Source organism: Rhea pennata, chromosome 1 (genome assembly GCF_028389875.1).
Source record: "Rhea pennata isolate bPtePen1 chromosome 1, bPtePen1.pri, whole genome shotgun sequence".
NCBI lineage: Eukaryota > Metazoa > Chordata > Aves > Rheiformes > Rheidae > Rhea > Rhea pennata.
The window spans coordinates 151,990,653-152,012,898 of NC_084663.1; the positions used below are offsets into that span (position 1 = coordinate 151,990,653).

General features: G+C 39.8%; 1 protein-coding gene across 1 annotated transcript in view; it reads left to right on the top strand.

The window, feature by feature from the left end:
• GAS6 (growth arrest specific 6) overlaps positions 1-18,232 on the top strand; it is a 43,045-nt gene extending 24,813 nt beyond the window's left edge. Inside the window, exons 7-15 of the mRNA XM_062601665.1 lie at positions 365-490; positions 1,633-1,754; positions 2,303-2,421; positions 2,801-2,990; positions 9,078-9,242; positions 10,756-10,924; positions 12,458-12,630; positions 13,455-13,683; positions 17,651-18,232. Of these exons, the coding sequence (XP_062457649.1) occupies positions 365-490; positions 1,633-1,754; positions 2,303-2,421; positions 2,801-2,990; positions 9,078-9,242; positions 10,756-10,924; positions 12,458-12,630; positions 13,455-13,683; positions 17,651-17,802 (1,445 nt within the window). The 3' untranslated portion in view covers positions 17,803-18,232. The remainder of the gene's footprint in view (positions 1-364; positions 491-1,632; positions 1,755-2,302; positions 2,422-2,800; positions 2,991-9,077; positions 9,243-10,755; positions 10,925-12,457; positions 12,631-13,454; positions 13,684-17,650) is intronic.
• The last annotated feature ends 4,014 nt before the right edge of the window (positions 18,233-22,246 follow it).

Sequence of the window (22,246 nt, forward strand, 5' to 3'; positions counted from 1 at the left end):
TTTGTCATTTCCTGATTTCTGTTTTTTATCCTGGAGTTTGTGCCTCTGAACAGAGTGGCTTTTTGGATTTTTAGGGAGGGTATTTTACTTATTTATTTATTTTACAGTTTTTCCTCTAGTTCGCTTTGAATTGTTTTTTTCTATAAGTGGTTAACAGTTTAAAGAAAGAAACAACAACTGATTTTTGAAAGCTGAAATAACTTCTAATAGCTAGCTAGCACTGAAGGTAGGTTCTTAAAGATACTAGTTTTTCAGTTACCAAAATAATAGTCACATCAATTGACCCTGAGCCCACTCCACTGTGTGAACACTGAAGTGATTATGTTCATCTGAAATAGTGTTGTTTAATTGCTTGTTTTTGCAGACATAGATGAGTGCACAGCATCAACAGACATCTGTGGAGAAGCTCGTTGTAAAAATTTAATAAGCTCATACGAATGTCTTTGTGATGCAGGCTACAAATACGATGAGTTGAGAAAGACTTGTCAAGGTAAGATCGTGAAATAACATCATGTTAGCATTTATTACATGCTTAAAGCTATAAAAAACACAAGTTTAGCTGCACACTTTAAAAGTTTTTTCATCTTGCTTAGACACTAGACTTCTGTTGCCTTTCACTAGTTGTTAGCAAGTACATTAAGTTTGCAGTCATCTTCTTTGGCTTGAATCAAGCTGTACAAGCTGGAGTCACAGAGATTTCTTGAATTTATTACAAGTACAAGATATCTTAGAAGCTCAGAAGCATCTGTGCATATTGCTGTCTCTGCAGGACAAGAAAAGTAACAGAGCAGTAGCTGTTGCTCTTTCAAAAACTGTCATATGGTATTTCTCTGAACTAGGAGCTCAGTATGCATGGAACCGTGTACAGTTCTGCTGGCTACACTGCCTGCAAGCTTTCTCAACTGAGTAAGTTTTGAAAGTGTTCCAAAACTAGCATTGCTCCCTGCCTTTTTCTAAGTTAATGTAATGACTGGAATCACACACTCACCAGACCTGCAGGGCTTGAGGTGTTTATCTCTGCCTGCAGAGATCTCTGTGGGCCATCACAATTTGTTTTCCTACATTTGTTTATAAAGTGGCTGAAAATATGCCAAAGAGAAAGAATGTGCTAGAAGAAATTACAAAAGCAGAAAGAGAAAAGAAGAAAGCAGAAGAAAGGAAAAGGAAAGGAAAATAATGAATGAGAAATTCAGCTCTTGCTTGTCTATTAAGGATCCAGTGCTGCTGAGTAGCAATGAAGCAAGCAGAGAAAACAGTCCCTGCTACCCTGAATTGAAGGAACAGGAGCCAGTCAGCACAGGAGTTGCAGAAGGGATCTGAAGGGAGGAAGTCTTTTGTAGAAGTTAAAGCCTAGGGCTCTGAATCAGCAGACCAGAAGATGGTCTTCTTCCAGCCTTCCCACTGACTTGCTGTGTAGCTCTGGGCAGCTTGAATCTGTATATGAAAACAGATTTGTGCAGATGCTAATACTAATTCTTCCCTCCTGTAAGAATGTGTTAAAAGGTAAGTACTGGCTATGGAATACCTGGACACGTTCAATGGAAGGTGCAGCAAAACAGCACCAGTAACTTTTTTTTTCCCCACAGAACAAAATTTCTGTTTTCTCCTCTCTCCTTTGCTGGTTTTGTTCAGATATAGATGAATGTGAAGAGCAGCTCTGTGAACAGACCTGTGTTAACTCGCCAGGAAGTTACACCTGTCACTGTGATGGCAGAGGGGGAGTAAAACTTTCCCAAGACATGAACACCTGTGAGGTAAGTTAGTCTTTGTCTAGTAACTGCAGAACAGACATTTCCTTTATACTGCAATTAAGAATAATTGGTGAAGCTCTGCACTGAAGCTCTTTGAGCTGAGTGAGCAGTAGAAAAGAACTGTACTGCTAAGGTCACTACTGACGACAGTAGTCCTCCTGAGAAGGAGGATCTCATGTTATGTCTCCCATAACATCCTCCCAGAAAAGCTCAGGAAGTGAGCTCTAGGTGACTGTGCTTGAGCAAGGAGGTTGGACTAGATGATCTCCAGAAGTCCCTTCCAACCTTACTGATTCTGTGATTCTGTGTTATGGGAATGATTTGCAATGGGAAAACATTCTTCCATGATGGATGAATAGCAGGGAGGAGGGAAAGAAGGAGAAAATGTCCTCAGGATTGAAACGACTTTCTTTTGAGAGTATAACCAATTAAAGTGCTCTAAACTACTGTATGTATTGCGACTATATATTTGAAAGAAAAGAAGGAAAAGGCATACTGTTCGAGTCTCTTATTTCTGCTGTATGAGGAAAATATATCTGTTTTGATTATAGAACATTATACCATGTGTGCCTTTTGCTGTTGCAAAAAGTATTAAATCATTATACCTGGGGAGGATGTTCAGTGGAACCCCTGTTATCACACTGCGCTTTAAAAGGAAACAACTGACAAGGTGAGGACAGTTTTGAATGGCAACTTTAATGTGTGCAATGCAGTTAAGTCATTAAAATAACACTTACTACTATGATCATTGTTATTTGTTCGGATTATGGAGTCCTGTTATGCTAAACATTATCCAAATCATTAATTGAGAGAGGCAGTCTTGACCATGGAGCTCCTAAGATAATTGTTGAAGTACAGTTATGTATTCTTGAGTTATGACTTCATATTAAAATCCCTCTTCAAGCTGAAGTCTTTCAGAAATACATTAAAAGCTTGTATATTTTAACAGTACTTTGTAAGTGTTAGAATTGATGCTCTCTGTATGGAAAGTACTTTGTGGTTTCTGAACTCTGCAAAACTAATTCATTTCTTGGCACCTGTGTGGTCAGACTTGTGGCTGAGTTCGACTTTAGAACCTTTGATCCTGAAGGTATCCTTTTCTTTGCTGGAGGCCATCAAGACAGCACATGGGTAGTCTTGGCTTTGCGCAAAGGACGGTTAGAGCTGCAGCTGAAGTACAACGGGATAGGCCGTGTGACCAGCAGTGGACCACTTATCAACCATGGCATGTGGCAAACAGTGAGTATAGACCACTTCTGAGCTCTTACGCTTTCTTTGCTTGTTTCTGCTAGGCTCTGTCAAATTTAGCCAGGTTTTGTGTATTTGTATTTTTGAGAAGATGCTTTTTCAACCTATTATTTCAGTGGTCAAAACTTTTGCTTGCATGCTGGTATATTATACGTTCTATGGTATAAATAACACTATAGTTTATTTTTTCTAACAAATTGAATTATTCTTTACATCCAGGGTAAACAAGAGTGCATGACTAGTTTGCACAATGCTAGCGTAAATATAGCAGACACAGTGCCTCCTCTGAGATAGATCAGTGCTAAGTTGGCTTTAGTTGTTCAAGAGGACACCCTATGGGTCACTGTAGGAAGGGAGGAAGAGGGAAGAAGCTCTTTAGCTTTTCATTTAGGAAAGCTTCCAAGACTGGTTTGTTTGATGTATGATGTGTTTTTTTTTTTTTTTTTTTTTTTTTTTTTTGGGGGGGGGGGGGCTGTTGTTAGTTTTCTTGTTTTTTGTTTTGTTTTGTTTCATTTTTTCACAGGGCTCAGTTCTGGCCTGTGATCTCTTATGCTACAGTATCCTTTCTTAAACTGTGCAGGCTTATTTAAATACAAAATAGTCCCTGTAAAGTCCAGTGTAAAGACATGGTCTATTAGAAAATACATGGATCTCTAGTTACTAAAAACATAATCCCAGCAATCTGACAGGAAGATGTGCTCCATTTTGGAGCTTGTATGGAATCATGTTCATGACACTCTCAGAATGTCTCCTGATGATTAGGGAGGTATCATATACTTGTTGTTACCATTACTAAAACCTCCCTGCAATATGATCTGTAATAGGTTAGGATTTTGTAGATGCATCTTCTCACTTGTGCCTTTCCCCTCCACACTTCCATTTTTCCATACTTAATTTTTGCTATCAGATCTTCTCACTATTAATTAAGTTGATGCATTTTGGGAATTAAATGGGAAGTTCTGCGTTAACTTCCATATGAGAACACAGATATTGATAACTGTGGAATTATTTTATTTTTAAAAGTTTTTTTCTAGTATAAAAAAACCAGAATTGTATGTTTACAAAAAAAACAAGGTGGAAAATTATTTTTCCTAGTGAACAGTTAGATTAAGTCCTTGAGTGCATGTGTTGTCAACTGCTGACATTTGGTAATATTTCCAGTACATGAAGTGATACTTAATTCCTTACTGTCACTGAAACAAATAATTTTAGATTCCAAATGGAGAGTGTTGGAGCTGCAGTGAAGCCACAGGTGAAATGTATAAATTGCCATAACTTTACAGGTAGGAATAGCCTCAAGCCAGGTCTTACTAAATTAAAGGTTTGCTCTGGTAATCTGAAATACAGTGATCTATAATTGCCTGCAAGGGGGGGATGGTATGACCTAGTCTTTAGAGTTGTGAAGGAAGAAGTAGGAAGTGGAATTGATGCCACTGAACTGATTTGCCAGTCACATAAAACAGTTATTGTCCAGTTAAACCATTTAACATAGGAGCGTAACATAATTTTTAAGTGCCAGACCTCTCTGTGGAGTAATTACAAACTTTCCCATATCAGTTTTGGAGGAGATGTCTGGAATTCATTTTCTTTCTTTAAGTAATACAGAGAGGCTTAAATGCGTGGGAGTTACAGGGCAAACAGTGCAAAGGCTGTATTTGCTTTCTGCAGGCAGGGAAGGCAGTATGATAAAAGTAAATATCATCTTTAGGTGATAAGCACAAATGCCAGTCTCCTGCCATTCAGCTGTGACAGAGGTCTTATCCCCATGTACCACTGTCAAAGAAATTGCCTGCTTGAGATCAGACTGCTTGCTGCAGCAGGTACTCTCTGTGCATGTTTTTTTTTTTTTTTTTTTTTTTTAGACATTGTATAAATCCACTGGAAACTCTTCTCAAGACTCCACACAGCTTCTGGGGACAGTGCAGACTGAGCTGCAGATGCCGTGACAGCAGCCCCTGCCCTAGGTGGTGTTAGAAGAGAGCAGCCAAACTGAAGTGAGGCATAGGTGCCATGTTGCTGCCACTGCCATCAGCAGTCCTGCCATCAGCGTTGTCTGGGCAGGGCCTTGCAGCTGCCAAAAGATGTAGTATGGCATGAGCAGAAGAGAGAGAATCATGCAGTGCTGGCACAGAAGTGCTTGCTTGGCACTGAAGTCATAGAATCATAGAATCAGTAGGGTTGGAAGGGACCTCTGGAGATCATCTAGTCCAACCCCCCTGCTCAGCAGGGTCACCTAGAGCATGTTAGACACAGCTGCATCCAGATGGGCCTTGAAGATCTCCAGAGGAGGAGACTCTCTGGGCAACCTGTTCCAGTGCTCCGTCACTCTCACAGGGAAGAAATTCCCCCTCACGCTCAGGAGGAACTTCCTGTGCTTCAATTTCTGCCCATTGCCTCTTGTCCTGTCACACGGGGCAACTGAAAAGAGTTTGTCCCCATCCCCTTGACACCCTCCCTTCAGGTACTTATACACATTGATAAGATCCCCCCTCAGTCTTGGCTCAATGGCTGTAGTTCTGGTGGTGCAGCTGTCTCCCAAAGTTAAGTTATTAATGTTGTGCTTGATGATTTAACTATAGAGGAAAAGCAGTAATAAGAAGGAACCTTTAGTCTCTTGACTTTATGGTTCACTCACCTCTGAGATTTGGGGTGCTGTTTGTTGCACTGGGGTCCTGTTAGTTGTTGGTTTCTCCTTTCTCTGCTCCATTTTTTTTACCCCTTACCTCCACCTTGCATGTGTTTTCTCCTCTACTGCTTAGCAGTCAGTGTCGTCCCTATCTCTAAATACCCTTTAATCTGTATGGATGAGCCATGCAACTAAAAACTATAAACACGATCCTCTCATTCTTCCCTCCCTTGATTTCTCCTCTTTCCTCTGTATGGCATGGTTTTTAACTTAGAAAATCCTTTCAAGGAAGAGTTATGCATTTTTACCTGGCTCCTTTTTTGAAACATGTAGCCACACAGTTATTTCAAGCATGGACTTCTGTGTACTTTTCAACCTCATATTCTATGAAGCACAACACAAACAACCTTCAGAGGTCATAACACAGGCTCTTTAAATGCAGTTGCAGGGCTTTATTCTGGACTTCAGTGTGCATAGAATCAAACTCTTACTTTTGGTAAGGCCTGGAACAGTGGATTTTACATTCTGGTGGGAACTTTATAGGGGTTGTGAGAAAATAATAATTTTACTATTTAATTTTCAGCAGATAAAAAGTTGCTATTTAAAAGTAAAACATATCAAAAAGTCACCAACATCATATGTCTTTTGGTCTCTTGAACAAAAGTTGCACAATTTTATGGAAATACTAAGATATCGTCAAAACTTAAGACCAACATTCCTACCTAGGTGTATTCTCTGATGTTGATGTCTTCTAATCTATTTTTAGCTGATTGTTCCCAACATTGAAAACACAAACAATCAAGCCTCAGAAAAAATTGTTTATGCAGTTATTTATGTGTAATGCAGCTGAGCGAAGTGGCATGTGTGAATTGATGACGGTACATTTGCCTTCTTTTTGTGTTGCATTTCCAGAAAAAACAATCAGCATTTTTTGTTATTTTCGACGTTTAGTTTAGTGCTGATATGAGGACGGTAGAGTTAGCAAAAACAACCAACTACCTACATTGTTAAATGTCAGAGCTGAAAGTTAAGCAATCATAAACAGATTCATATTTAGCTTTAACCCTGCAGCTGTCTCTAGTCTAATCTCTTTTCAATACTGTTCATTTGCTTTCCAGCATAAAGCAGATAGATAGGCTGGCTGTGCACCATGAATTATGCAGAGCATGAAATTGAAACACAAAACTGATTGCCCTTATGGCTAAACTGTGTGGGAGCCTTTAGCTACTAGAACTGACCACCTGAAAGTCTCAGAGCATACTATCCACCAGCAGGAACAAGCTAAGCCTTACAACAGTGGGAGGGAATTACAGCAGTCTGCTCGCTACTGAAGTGCTTCCCCTTTAGGTTTGTAGGTGATGGTGGTGCACCAGCAATTAAACATTGAATATAAGGCACCACAGCTGAAAATGCCTGAGGGCAGTGTGAAGTAGGTAGAATGTAATCTCCTAAAGTGAAATTTCTCAAGAGCTTCCGTGGGGATTAACCCCTTTTGCTATGAAAGTTTCCACTGATCTGTTTTTTTTTTGTTGTTGTTTTTGTTTTTTGATGATCAGAAGCAGCTAAAAACTCAGACTAATTTCAAAAAATATAATTAAGGTCTATATGTTAATACTTTTTATATCATTTAATAATTTTTTAGGAGTACTTGTCACCCCAGAAGCTGAATGTTTTCTTCATAGAGGAAACACAGTGGAGGCATTGCTCCAGCCAGTTTTTCCACATCGTCCACTCCTGTTTGTCCCATGGCTGCCTGTGGTCTCTGCTAGGAGCAGGGAGACAGTCTGTGCCAGCAGCTTGTGGCACTCTGTACCCTTGTGCTCTGGGATAGCAGTTACCACAGCACAAGGTAGAGGCACCCAAATGAAGTTTTAGCAAGACGGCTACCATACTTAAACCAGTTTGGCTGTGGCTGCCAGGACCTGATCATGTGCTAATGTTCCCGGCTTATCAAGTGGACTTCACAGCCTGCCAATACCCCAAAAAGACTATTTGAAACTGGCTCATATGCGTGCATTGAACACAGTGAGGAAGTGTAGATGCTATCTTAAATAGAAATACTTAAGACAAGTAAATTCATGTCCTCCAAGATACAGCATGGAGCAGCCTTCAGGTGTAAACAGTGTTTTAACCATGTAAACCAGGCTGTACTGGAATGAGAAGGAAAGGCTTTGATACTCTGTTAATAATCTTTTCAACTATCAAATCCCCTTAATCTTCATTACTAAAGATAACAATCCAAGGGGAGTGTCCAAGTATAAACATGTTCAACCTTGTTGTTCTTTATGTTACATCCACAGACAAGGCGCGCAGCTTGGCTAATGGTAACAGTCTTTAGACAGGTATTCTCAAAATGCAGAGAGAAAGATACTCATGACCTGGGCTACTTAGCGGGGTGAGGGAAGAACAAGTCTAAACAGCTGCTAAACTTGTTGATGGGATATTTCTTTCTATGCAGTGATTGACTGACAAAGGGTTTTAAATTAGATATCTGGGTGTCCCAGGGAATAGACCTTTACAGATGAAGAGTGAGCATCTGTCATGTAGTGGGACGGAGGAGCGCTGGGTGAAGATTGTGAAATAGCTACTACTTTCTTCTTCTCTGCAAGAAGAAAGAGGTTGCCTTCCTCTGTGGCCCCAGAATGTCCTATGTGTGGCAGAATCCATGTCACTGTTAAGCAGGGTGTTACAGATCAGGTTTGTGCCTGACTTCCTCCTCTACCTCCCCAGAGGGGGCTGCTTTATAGTGTTTCTCTGTCCAACCTAGGCTTTTATTTTGAAATGAGGCACCTTGTGGCGGTTCTTTGTGCCAATGAAATACCCTAAGTATAGCAGTTCAATAAAAGTTATAACAAATCATTGAAATTTTGATGGTGAGAGACTTTTCCTAAAAGTAGCTCTTTGGAGGAATGGAGGTAAAACTTACAGACTTTTGAAACAAAAATTATTACCTATTACAGATTTCTATTACCCTCTCAAATATGCTGTAAACTGTTCTTTCTTTCAGTGGTCATATTTAAAGATTAGACTTACTGTGGCTGGAAAGCTTATGTGCTATCCTTCACTGGTCCTACAACAGACATTCTCTTATCTGTCTTTCCAGCTTTTCCTTTCACATGCAGCTACAATAGGAAATAACTCATTAATAACATGTTTTGCATATAAACTTTGCATAGACTTATTTAGCGACTTAAAAATGTCAAGTAATTAATCCACTTATATATTTTCATCTAGCTGTTCTGAAGTAGCTAGGCTCTCTGCCTAGGCAACTCCAGGAGTAAAGATTTACATACCAAGGTGGAATTTAACTTAACAGTAAATAAAGAGGCTCAGGAACAGAAAATATTTCTCCATTTTGGTGATTTCACTAGTGGTATCTGTCTTTAGTTGAGACTGCAGATATTAAATTCTTTTTATACTGAATTTTTCTATTTCCATTTTCACTTCTTCAGATCTCAGTTGAAGAACTTGAGAGAAGTTTGGTTATAAAGATCAACAGGGATGCAGTTATGAAAATAGCTGTCTCAGGGGACCTGTTTACTCTAGACAAAGGACTGTATCAGCTGAATTTGACAGTAGGAGGCATTCCTTTCAAAACAAAGGACCTTATTCTACCTGTAAGTATAGCAAGATCATTTGGGTTGTATTGCATGCGTGAAGGGCTTCATTTCATCTTCTTTTGGGGTAAAGTAGGTCCTTCCTGAGAGCAGTTCAGCCTGCCCTGAAATGGGTGGAGTTATCATCTTCTGCATATGCATTTCCATTGACTAGAGAGGGAGCTAACTGGTAGTAAAGGTGAGACTTCTGATTTTTCATGAATAAGCTTGGGTGAATAAGCTATTCCACCCTTGGCCTACAGAATTAGGACACAGCAAAACTTGGGGCATGTGGTAAAGCCCTGAGAACTAATAGTGATCATACTGGCTCTGCAGTGGCCCAGGTGTGTCAGTGGGTGCGTTACAGCTGTGTGAGATGATTGTGCCCACTGGGTCTTGGAGCTGTTGGGGGCACTTTTTGTGTTGGGATTGAAATTTGTGCTTCATGTATATCCTACCATGCTTTTGCCACTGCTTGCTTTTACTGTCTCTGTTTAGTAAGACCCAAGGAAAAACAGGACCCTCTTCTCTTTATGTCCCCTCAGTTCAAGTAGGTAGAGTGTAGAAACAGAAGACACTCTTTGGGTGAGATTGGATGATTGCTGTATTTCTCAAATAGCTACTGCTCAATCTGTTTTGAATGTCTACCACACACATAGCTGGCATCTTGAAGCCAAGATTGGCATCTCTTTATTTTTAAATGAGGTGACAAGCTTGAGGCTCCATGACTGGGAATGCAGCAGCTGAGGGAGGCTTCTGTTCCTCACAAGAAGTCATTCAGGGCCACTGCTTGTTTGAAATATTAAACTAGAGGTGTGGTCTGAACATAGGACCAAGAGCCAGAAAATCCTGAGGTTTTTATCCTGGCTTAGACACTTACTCTCTCCCTGCTTCAGTTAATTGGGGGTAGTATTGCTGATTTAGAGGCTTTGCAGGGAGCCTTCTCCTTACATACTGTCTCACTGTTAGTGCTAGCATTTGGATACAGAATAACGTAACTAGAAGTTGGAGCAAACAAGTGGTGTACAAAGTACTGTGCACATCTTGTGGCTCAGGCACCCCTCCCTTAAGCCAGAATATGACAATTTATACCATGGCCAGGCCCAACATGCTATGTGTCATGAAGACTGTTTGCAGTGGCACAAAGTATGATTTTTTTACCTCAAGTTAGCATCCAGTACTTGCAATGCAGAATTACGGGCATTAAAAAGCTTTGGCTTCAAAGCTTTACAAGTAAATGCCATAATGTGTAGCATGTAGAAATGGCTAACAGAATCAATACAACCAAAACTGGGGCCTGTGTTAATGTCCTGTGGAGGCAAGTTGATCTTGGGAGGACCCTACTGCTTATTTGCTTGGGGCTGCAGGATTGGGGTTGCAGCCAGTTTGGTTACATACTAGTAACACGTTGAAATGATTTTTCCTACGTTTGATATCATAATATAACTCAGTCTTATATGATTCCTCTGCACCTGGAATCACTTCCTCACTGCATAGCAGTTCTAAGGTGCAAGATATGGCTTTATCTTTGTAGATAAACCCTCGGTTGGATGGTTGTATGCGGGCATGGAACTGGCTGAATGGGGAGGATACCACTATCCAAGAGACCATAAAGATGAATGACAGGATGCAGTGCTTTTCTGTAGCAGGACGAGGGTCCTTCTATCCTGGCCGAGGTTTTGCTGTATTTAATCTTGGTTATAGTAAGTACCTTTTTTTTTTTTATTATTATTTCTAAGCTGTTCTGTCATATGAGACATACTTGGTAGAGCAAAAATAAACAATTTAAAACTTGCATGTATGCCAGCCTCAGTGCTTGGTGCTGAAAAGACTGGCAGCTATGGATGGGAAAAAGAATAGTTGAACTTGTGGTTCACGACAAAGGAAGGCATGAATATAGCCAGCATTGATTAGGTTATCTCTGTGTGGCTTCGGCAATTTGACATCTGGGCTGGCACATATTCCAGCTCACCTGCGTTGTTAGTGGCTTCACAGGCCCTTTGTCAACTCTGTAGCTGGTTCCAGCCCTTTCCATTGTTTTCTCCTAAATAAGGAGAGCTGTAAGCTGTAATGCTGCATCTTAGGTTTATGATGGACAGAAAATCAATATTGTCTATAGCAAAATACCCAAGATCAAATTTACTTTTAATCATTGGATGATACTTGTTATGCTTGGGACAAACACACTGAGCTTGACCATAGGTTACCTCAAACCAAGTTTGACCTTCTGAGATGACCTCATAAGGACACCTGTTCTTTGTTCTAGATTATTCTGTTTGTTTATGTGTGATAAACTGTCAGTACTTTTAAACCATTACAAGTGCCAACCATCTATTTTAGTTCTGTGTACAAGTCCTCCTCTCCAGAAGCCTTCTGTGCAGCATTATGTGGATTTCTCTGCTGTGCCACTGTAAATTAGGGAATATCAGGTGTCTGTCATCTTGTTTACCACATAGATTCAAAAGCTGCAAAGTTAAAACTATACAAAGTCTGAAGTGCAGTTTGAGAACATTCAGCAGAAATGTGTCCTCAGCACCTGCATATTTATATGTATGTTTTTCTACAAAAAATAAAGGTCTTTTGGGCAGGTTCAGTAACCGTAAGCTTTATAAGCTTTATTTGTCACAGAAACAATATTGAAATCTTTCTTTGTTGCTGGTATCACTTTTTAAATTGCAAGGATGCTGGCTCAGTAAGAAAGATTCCAACAAGTTTTTAATTCAGAATTGAGCAAGTGAGATAAAACATCCCAAGCATTTGATAATTGATGATTAGGTGGTGACGAGGTGATCAATATGGTTTGCTTACATCCTTTTTTAGTTTAGTACAGGCTTTTGTAGAAGTGTTTCTTCTGTGTCAGATTTGGACTGTGATCCCTCAATCATCTTTTGACAGTCAAGAAAGATGTAAAAATTGGGTGTCCTATCTTGCAGCACTTCTTTGAATATGATGGATTGGTAGTCATGGGAATATGAATCTCTTTGTGATTAAAAAGCTTAACCTTGTCATTTTTGACTTGAAAGGCAGCAGAATGTGTAAGGTAACAAGACAAAGCTGATGCCATTTTCTTTTCCAATTATATGTTCATATGCCGTGGCTTTTTTTGAATAAAATAAATGTAGCAATCTGTCCATATGCTCATCCCATCTATCCTCTTCTCCAAGCAGAAATTACATTGCCTACCATTTGACCTGTTAGTCCTATGTTTGTCTTGCCGTGCATTTCTTTTCCTGTAGTGCAAACTTCTTCTGGAAATGAAAACAAGACAAACTGGAAAATAGAAGTAAATGCTGTAATTCAACCAGCAACAGATACTGGTGTGCTCTTTGCTCTGGTTACAGAAGAAGCATCTGTTCCTTTATCACTGTCTTTGATTGACTATCACTCCACGAAGAAACTTAAGCAACAGGTACAGAATTAAGTGTTTTTTCCAAAGAAGACACATTGCTATTTCCCAGGAACTCGGACTACTTTCAAAAAAACAGTCATCAGGTTTGCTGCCTGCCACTCTGTGTGCTTATTTGCACGAACCAATTCAGAACATGAGTTGAGACTGAGATGCTTGCCTAACACTGAAGTTCTGCTTAGATACATACTCAGGGCTACTAGGGAGCTCTTTGCAGATGTGGTCTGGGTAAAAGATGTAACTGGTCTGTTGAATCCAAACATATTTTGTTACATTTTTTTCTGGCATATAAGCTATTAATGCTATAAGTAAAGAATTTGCAGTCTCTGGAACCTATCAGTACTAGTTGCAAGGTAGTCAAGGAACAGTCTTAGATGTTACTTCACACACTGTAAAAGGCTGGTTGTAACGGAGTACAAGCTACTTATTTACTAACATTCATGAAACAGGGCTAGATTCTGCCATTACATGAGTGTAAATCAGGAGTAATTCTACTAAATTCAATGAGCCAACTTTCACTTACACGAAAACAGCTCAGACTCACTCTGTTTAGTTCCACTGCAATATAACAAGCTCTTTTAAGACCCACTAAGAACTCTCTTTGAGAGGAAAGTGGTCTTGCTGTAAGAATCAGGCCCACTGATTCGGTGGTTTTGCCTCTGCGCAAATGAGCTCAGCGCATGATCAGCAATAATAATAAGGCCAGTTCTCTGGTGGCTCTGCAAAATCTTTGTAAACAAGGCCACAGTGGCTCATCATGGCCCTGGGTAGCTGTGGCTAAGTATGTTTCAGTTCATTCCCTTTTTGTTCTTTCTCCTGTTGTTCAGTTTATCATCTTGGCTTTGGAGAACATGGTTGTGTCCAGAATGGCAATAAATCTCTGTGATGAAAGGGAACACTCCGTGGACATCCTCCTAAAGAAGAATCAGTTATCCTTGAGCGTAGATGGGAAAGCTGGAGAGAGTGAATTAAGTACCTCTGAACTAGAGGACAGCCTGTCCATCTTGGAGAACTCTTTGCACTCAATGGTGAAGACATATGTAGGAGGATTGCCAGGTGAGCATCCAGGTTTGCAGCATAGAATACAGACTCCAACTCACCTTGGTGAGCTGGCAGTCAGGAAATATACTCTGTGTTTATTAAACCAAAGAGCCTCTTTCTCTGTTTCTGCTTAACCAGGCTGACCCTTGACAATTTTTTTTTGAATGGCTGTGTCCTTCTGAGAGCAGTTGGAGGCAAAAATAGAAAGAGGAGGTTTTGTTTGGTCAGCAATAGGGAATGATTTTTCTGAAGAGTAGCTATAAGTAGGGTCATTGTCTTAAACCTGGAAAATCCATAGAAGCCGTGCCATAAGCTTCTGCAGGGATACATAAATGTTCATTACATGAAAATGCATGGGTATTATGTTCTTAGCTTAAGTGTTCCTCCTGGGGTAATCTCAGTTCTTATCTATACTCGATTGAAGTCTTTGTAAATGCCATCAGTTTTGATAGGAATTCTCAGAGTTGGCCCAGGAAGCTGTTTTGAGTGCTTGATGTTTCATGCCATAGTACACAGCACCTTCCCAGGTTCTTAAATACGCAGATAAGGTTTTCTGCCATTTTGTCTCTAAAATCTTACAGTCTGACTCCTAGATCTACATGATCTCCTAATATATAGGTTCTTCCATAAAATGACCAGTTCCAGTGGCTTTATGCAGTTTTGGCTGAAGCTTGGGAAATCCTGTATGGTGATTCTCCATGACTGAAGTTCTCTTTGAACTGAACACACCAGTCCACAATTAATAACATATTTCCTCCCAACAAGGGTACTTAGTGCACAGGCAAGGGACTACCACAATTTTTAGGTTTTCACAGAATCACAGAATGGTTGAGGTTGGAAGGGACCTTTAAAGATCGTCTAGTCCATGACTGCTGCTCAAGCAGGGTCACCTAAAGCACATTCCCAGGGTTGTGCCCATACAGCTTTTGAATATCTCCAAGGAAGGAGACTTCTCAACCTACATGAGCAGCCTGTGCCAATGCTCTGTCACCCTCACAGTAAAACTGTTTTTTATGTTCAGATGGAAATTCCTGTGTTCCACTTGTGCTCGTTGCCCCTCATCCTTTCCCAGGGCACCACTGAGAAGAGTCTGGCTCCATCCTCTTGACATTCTCCTGTCAGATACTTATACCCATCGATAAGATCCCCCTCAGCCTTCTCATGGCCATGCTGAACAGGCCCAGCTCTCTCAGCCTTTCCTCACAGGAGAGATGCGCTAGTCCCTTAATCATCTTCATAGCCCTATGCTGGGCTCGCTCTGGTAGTTCCATGTGTCTCTCGTATTCAGGAGCCCAGAACTGCACACAGTACTTCAGGTACTGAGGTGTGACCTCACCAGGGCTTAGCAGAGGGGGAGCATCACCTCCCTCAACCTGTTGGCAATGTTCTTCCTAATGCAGCCCAGGATACCATTGGCCTTCTTGGCCACAGGGGCACATTCCTGGCTTATGGTTATCTTGTCCACCAGGACTCCCAGGTCCTTCTCTACAGAGCTGCTTTCCAGCAGGTCAGCCCCCAGCCTGTACTGGTGCAGGGGGTTATTCCTCCCCTCCCCAGATGCAGGACCCTGTGCTTGCCTTTGTTGAACTTCATGAGGTTCCTCTCTGCCCATCTCTCCAGCATGTTGAGGTCCCTCTGAATGGCAGCACAGCCCTCTAGTGTATCCATCACTTCTCCCAGTTTGGTATCATCAGCAATTTACATCGTCTGAACAGGCCATTGTACAAGCAACAGATGTAAACTGCTTTCTTTTAAATAGCTCTTAGATGCACAACAGAGACCTTCACAAAAACAGCCCCATTCTGTATCTCTTGAGTTCTCCATGGCTGCCTTTGACAGTAGCTATAACTAAGTGTGAGCTATTGTAGTTATGGCCATTTAGACCAGGTTGGTTTCTCTAGATTTAGCTCCTTTCGCTCTTTGATCTGATCCACTCACCAACAGAAATTTCTACCTGTGGTCTGCATTTGCCATTGAGAGGAACCCACTGCTTGCCTTGAGAAATTTGCCAAGTGAATAAAGATTGTAGTTTTATCAAAAAGTCATATTGAATTGAGCTGGGGGATGGATCCTTGTTGGCTCATTCAGATTTTGATACCATTAGGTTGTTTTCGTTTTTTTCCTTGCTTTCTTACCCTTTGGAAAGAGCAAAGTCACACTTAATCTGTTATTTCCATTTGCCATGAATAAAGAAAGAACCCAGGGTTGAAATATGCAGTATGTCCCATGTAAAGTGCAGATAATATTGCAGACATGGAAGAAGTATTCAGTGTTCTAAGAGATAAGAGAGAACATATATGCATTTGCTACCTTTCCTATGATATTTTCAGTCCTGGCTAATCTTAAATTATTTAATTTTACATGGTGCATAAGTATTTCTCCAGGCAGTGTGTGTACCAACCAGGTGAATGAGACTTTAAACAAGACTTTTGAGTCTTTACAGAACCACATTTCTGAGACAAATCCATTCCTAGTCATAATAGAATAAATAAATACTTGACCTGATTTACAATTATAGTACAAAGAAAAATCTTTTTTTTTATAGTATCTTACAAATCTATCTTAAAGCCCACACTAACAACAATTTGCATGATCCCTTAGATGAGTGTTCAAGCCATTAAGCCAACACTGCCAGTTTATGAGGTCAAAGTTTATTTTACATTCATGTACTATAATATTGATACCCTCTTCTTCAGTATGAGTCCAGTTCTCTTAAGCAGGAGAGATTAAATCATTTGTTTCAGCAAGTACCAAGCCATTCCTGTATGATGTTAAGGAAGCTGAAGAATTTGTAGTTTATTATTGTGGCTTACAAATAAATCCCTCACAAACATTCTTTCTCTGTCTGCAGTCCCAGAGTTTGTCTGTCCTCAGTGTGAGCTGGTTTTGTCTACATTAGCTTTGAATTTGGTCCAGCACATCTCCACACAGGACCCTTTAAATTACATACATATAATCTCAGACTAACAGGAGAACCTATTGTTCAGTTTGTCCTTGCTTCGGTGCAGAGATAAGGGCTTTATTTAGCTACCTGAATACTCTGAGATTAAATATTCTCTGAGACATTCATTGCTTCCCACTGCACAACCAGCTTGACTGGATTGACTTTGGGCTGTAAATAAACTAATAGCTTTTGGGGAAGGTTAAAGAACAAGCAGCTCGTTTAAATGTTCATGTTATGTTTTACTACATGCATTTTTGTTTCTTTATTTAAGGTCAGTGTGTATTTGATGTTACAGAAGTTAGTAATAAGACTGATTAACTATCTTATCTGATTAACTTCTACTTTTCTCATTGCTATTTGTTCTCTGCCCCTGAAATTGGTTAGAAGGATATTACCTGTGGATTTCTCTAGAAAAAATTATTTTCATTGGTCTTATCAACTCAATTGATGTCTTCCAGCACCTTTCTGATCAATGCCAGGAACCTCCTTTTGCTGATACATAGCATAACTGCAGAACAGTAAAGATGACTGTAGCAAATGGTAGAGTCTGTGTATGGAGAGGGTCTTCCTGTCATTAAGTTCTTCCTATAATCTTTCAGCAAATATTTTGAAACAATAGAATTTAGAGGAAGGTTTAGCAGCTCCATTAAAGACAAAATAGAGGATTCAGAGATGGAGTGGGAGAAAATAGTGGGATGGAAAAGCAGTGTGAACACAATGTTCATAGTGTGACAGGTGTGAAGCTGTGCTGTTCTGCAGTGGCGCAGTTTCATCAGTATTGGAGGCTATGCACAGATGCAGAGCAGCCGAGGGTTCAGCCTGGAAGAATGGGTTGTTGCATGGGAAAGCAGGCAGCGTTCTTCCTATGTCTGGAAGTGCGCCCTTGCATTCCTATGAGAGGGGTCGGAGGAAGGAAGAAATCCTAGAGTGGAAAAGAGGAGAATTTGCATTTGTCAAAGTGGTGATCCTCTGAGTATGATGGGGCAGGTGTTTATTCAAAATGGGCCCTCAAAAATGTTTGTCTCCCCTTTTGCTTAGATGTTCCTGTCACTTCAACTCCGGTCACTGCGTTCTACCACGGCTGCATGACTGTGAAGCTGAGTAACAAGGCACTGGACTTAGATGAGGCTCTTTACAAGCACAGTGACATCACATCACATTCTTGTCCTCCAGTTGAGGCGAGTCAGTAGGTACCACTGCAAAGCGAAAGTTTTATATTCAGAAACTTTCAATGCTTTTTTTTAAAAAAAAATATAAATTATTCAGACCTACTGCACTGCGTGTATAGTTTCTCTTAAACACTGAAGTTATGTAGGAGCTACTGATCCTTATGTCAATTGATTATTGAGATACTCCTTTGCTTTGAGGTTTAAAGGTTGTAATATATTTGTAAATAGTTCAGAAGACTAATATTAAATAAGCCAAAATTACAGAATATGCCTAAAGTGAATGTTATGTTCAGAGTGTAAGAGACAGTTTTATCTGTAATGTGGAAAACCTGGTAATATATGAATGTGGACTGGAAGAAAAATAATAATGCTGTATTATTTTTTATTACCAAACACTGCTTTCTGATTTACAAAATATGAGAGAATAAAATATTTACATACAACTTTTTAATTTACTTGTGCTGAGATTATTCTTTATTCTGAAATTGGGGGATAATGAGTCAGGCTGTGCCTGAGGTGGAGATAATACTGATGGGAGTTATTTTCCCTGTTTTCTTTTTGTTTGGAGATTATTTTTGTATACATATGGCAGTATTGTATATCCTCAGGCTAAAGAGCAAATGGTTGCTGCTATTATTATTACTATTACAGTTTCGTTTTTTGGTACCACAGATAGATTCAGATATGACCTTTAGAAAAGCTCTTGGTCAACAGAAAATGGAAAACGAAGTTGGATCAGCAGGAAACAATTAGAAGAAAAGACTCAGTAAGTTGAAAGCCATATGGGTCTTGTGTCAATAACCACTGAAGCAAATGATGAGGTGTCAAGAATTGGGGGATATTATGCGGTGATGACATTTTTTTGCTGCTTAATTTTTGTATTCGCTCGCTCACTGTGAGCGTAATGGGAGCACTGAAGTTTGAGATTGTGCAAGTTAGCCAGCCTGAATTGCAGTGTGGTGAGAATATGCACACGGATTTGCTCAGGAGAGGTTGTAGAGCCGGAAAGTGCATTTAACTTTTGAGCTAATAGCATGAATTTTCTTGTGATGCTGGGCTGCACTTTGCTTATCCTGCTTAGAGGCACTTAAAATCTTGCTTTATTTGGTCCTTATCTTGCATCAAAATAGAGCAATGAACTGAGAGGCATATATATTCTTGTGGTATATCCTTGTGGTGGAAATCCCGATACTGAGTGGCTAGGGATATCCTGTGCTTCAGATGATTAGTATGGAAAAGGTCTAATTCTACAGATTGTTTTATAGTTTTTTCCTAGTCATTCTATGTAATATTTTGCCTAGTCAAATACAGAAATGACAATTTAATAATGCACATATAAGCCAACACCGGTGACCAAGCTGTGGAGATGAAACTTTCCCAGAGGAAAGGACGGAAGATGGGGAAGAACACTGCAAATGTCTTTCCTGGTAAAAATCACTGCTTTTTTCAGCAAAGAAAAAAGGCAGCTACTGTCTCAGCCAGTAGACAGCATGACATCGTGGCTCCTTATCATGACCAAACCAGTCAGCAGTAACACTGCAGGACAGAAGAGCCAGAGCGCTCTGTCACTTTCAGCCACTCCACTCCTCACACTTGCAGAAGGACCCCTCAGAAGACTCTTCACGCTCAGGTATGACCACCTGTAATGTTTGAAGGGATATCTGCTAACTAGACAGTAATATAAAGGAATAGGCTTACTGGTGGTGTGTGCACCCAGGAGAAACCCAGGAGTAAGGGGTTTTGCTTTCTAGGTTTTTCTTTTACTTTTTTTTTAGCAAGGGAAATCAAGTTGTCGCTGAGAGTGTTTTCTGTTATAGTTAATGGCTTTGGATCAACTTGTGATATGATGGAGAATCTAGAAAATGTCAGTTTAGTATTTTCAGTGAGAGCAGAAATAGAAGGTATTGTGGTTAACAGTACTTCTCCACTGTGGTGCTTTGTTTTCTGTTTGTTTTTCCTTGTTATTGTAATTCTTTTCTAAAATACATCTCCCATCTTTTCATCTTGGAGTAGGTCTAATGAAAAGAGCACAAGCTTGGAAGACACCTCGTATTTTTAAAACCAAATAGATGAAACAGACCCTATGTTAGACTTTGTTCTTTGCAGAGGAGGCATGCTAGCAAAATAGTCTTGTGCCTGGCATTTTTGTATAATTTCTGTGGTAGTTCCCCCAAAAATACTATGTGGCATAAATGAATCAAAAATATGTCTGACCTCTGTGTTAATGTACATGGTAATATTTATGAGGCCAGAATTATTTTGGATACTGGAAATACAAATCTTGTGGTACAGTGTATTAAGTCTGAAACTCCGCAGTTTCAGACTTAATATTATGCAAATTAAATTGTTTTTAAAAATGGAATTTTAGTTCTTTCAGCACAAAAATTGCCCTAGGACTGTGCACATGTGTGCATGTATATATGAATACATTGTACAGACCACAAAGAACCCTAACCCAAAATGTAATTTAGAAGAGAAGTCCAGAATCTGTAAATCTGGAGAATTACAGAAAAGGGGACTTGTTTTGCATCAAGCTTGATTACTCTTAATACACTACAGCAGTGGCCCACTGGAGGCAGCTGCTTCTGTATATCATTTTGAGAAGGAAAAAGGTGATAAATGTAGCCCCTCCATTCCTCTTCAATCACAATGCTTCAGCCCAAGGGAAATGTTGATTTTATTTTTGTTTTGGAAGCAGCCTAGGTGCTCAACCCAAAGGGAGCAAGTCTGTTCCAGGATCTGAGTCACCAAAGTGAATGCAGGTGGTTCCCCTAGTAGGGAAATTACTTACTATGAATAATACTATGAATAATTACTTACTATGAATAATAGTAAGCAAAAAGAAATGTGTGTTTTTCCATTAAGTGCATGACTAGGGTGATGTAAACTGTTTACAGCATATGTTTGCACATTACTAAGCATTTTGGATTGGTTAAATTAATGTTTAAATCAAAAATATGATGAGTCCTCTCTGACTTTTGTTTCTCTTATCAGGTCCATGTAAGTCTCCTTGTTGATAACAGTGGCCTAAAACTTAGCATCCCAGAAAAATGTTCTTAATTGAACAAAGAGAGATTTTTATAATCTATATAAACTAACCTCATTTTTATGTGTATTAGTGAATCTGCTTTTTATAAATAGAGGTACAGCAGATGAATTAACAGAAATTTCTTGAAAGGTGGAAAAAGTATTACGTAAATGGACAATCATTCCAATCTTTGCTCTATTTTCAGCTGGTTTGATGGTGTCACTTCCTTTCAAAGGAAACTGTTAAGTAGGTTGGTTTTGTTTATATGTATTTTTTTATTTCATAATATGAAGCAGCTGTTTAAAAAGTTAATGACAAATATGTTCCTTTCCCTGTTTTGCTCTTTGGCCTTTGAAGAAATTTCTATAGCTCTATTGCTGTCTAGACTGTGAGATATATAGGACAAGCAGCTCCTCCTTCCTCCTGCCACAAAATATGGCAGCCCCATGCTAAGAGGGAAGCCTGCTAGTGTGATGCACAATGAGGCAACATTCCTGTAGGTGGTAATTTTGAAGGTGTTTGTGCTTAGCCTTGTCAAAGTATTTTTAACCCTCAATAATAGCAAAAAAAATTTTTTTAAAGCGAAAAAGAATTCCAAGCACTCATCAGTTCTATTTCAGTGGTTGTAAAATTACTGGACCAGGTCCTGATCAGCTTAAATAAATAACTGGGGTCAGCATGCAGTGCTTTATGCAGTGCTTTTGACTGGACAGGAATAAATTCCAATGCTAAAAAGTATAGATTAAATATCTGTTTGGAAATTGCAACTTTAGAACACTGATGTGACTCAGTAAAATTAACCTTGGTGTTTGGAACTTGAAAGAGGGAACTACTCAGTAGGCTACTTTTTCTCTGTTCTTCATTTTTCCTGTCTTTACACAGCCTTAGGTACAATACAAATCCACACAATTAATTTTATTGTAAAAGAGTTGCCACACTTTTTTATTATTATTATTGGTACAACACTTTCACTGAAAAGTAAATAAATGCTACAAGGAAACAAACATCTGGTCTCTTCCTGTTCAGAGTAATTGACTCAGAGCTCCAAACTACCTACACAGACAACACAGACTAAAACCCCTCTATATTGGCTTATGGAAAGAGAACGCATATGCAGAGTGTTTTCTTCCCTCTTCTCGTGAAGACAAGTCGCTCTGCAGTATATGGAGAAGGAAAAAACTCACTCATGTTAGCCAGAAAGCAATACTGCAGTTCACTGCAGGCAAACTGCGTGGTGACTGGTAACCCCCGCGGCGATGTGCCTGCCCTTACGCTTCCAGGATTCTGCTCAGCTCACGGCGAGGTACAGGTCGGAGCAGAGCGGCCTAACACACTCTGCGGTGGGATCCATGGTCAGTCTAGTGCCTGCACTGCACAGAGCTTCCAAAACTTAAAAACGAAAGGATCCTACCAACTACTTAAAATAAATCCTTTGTT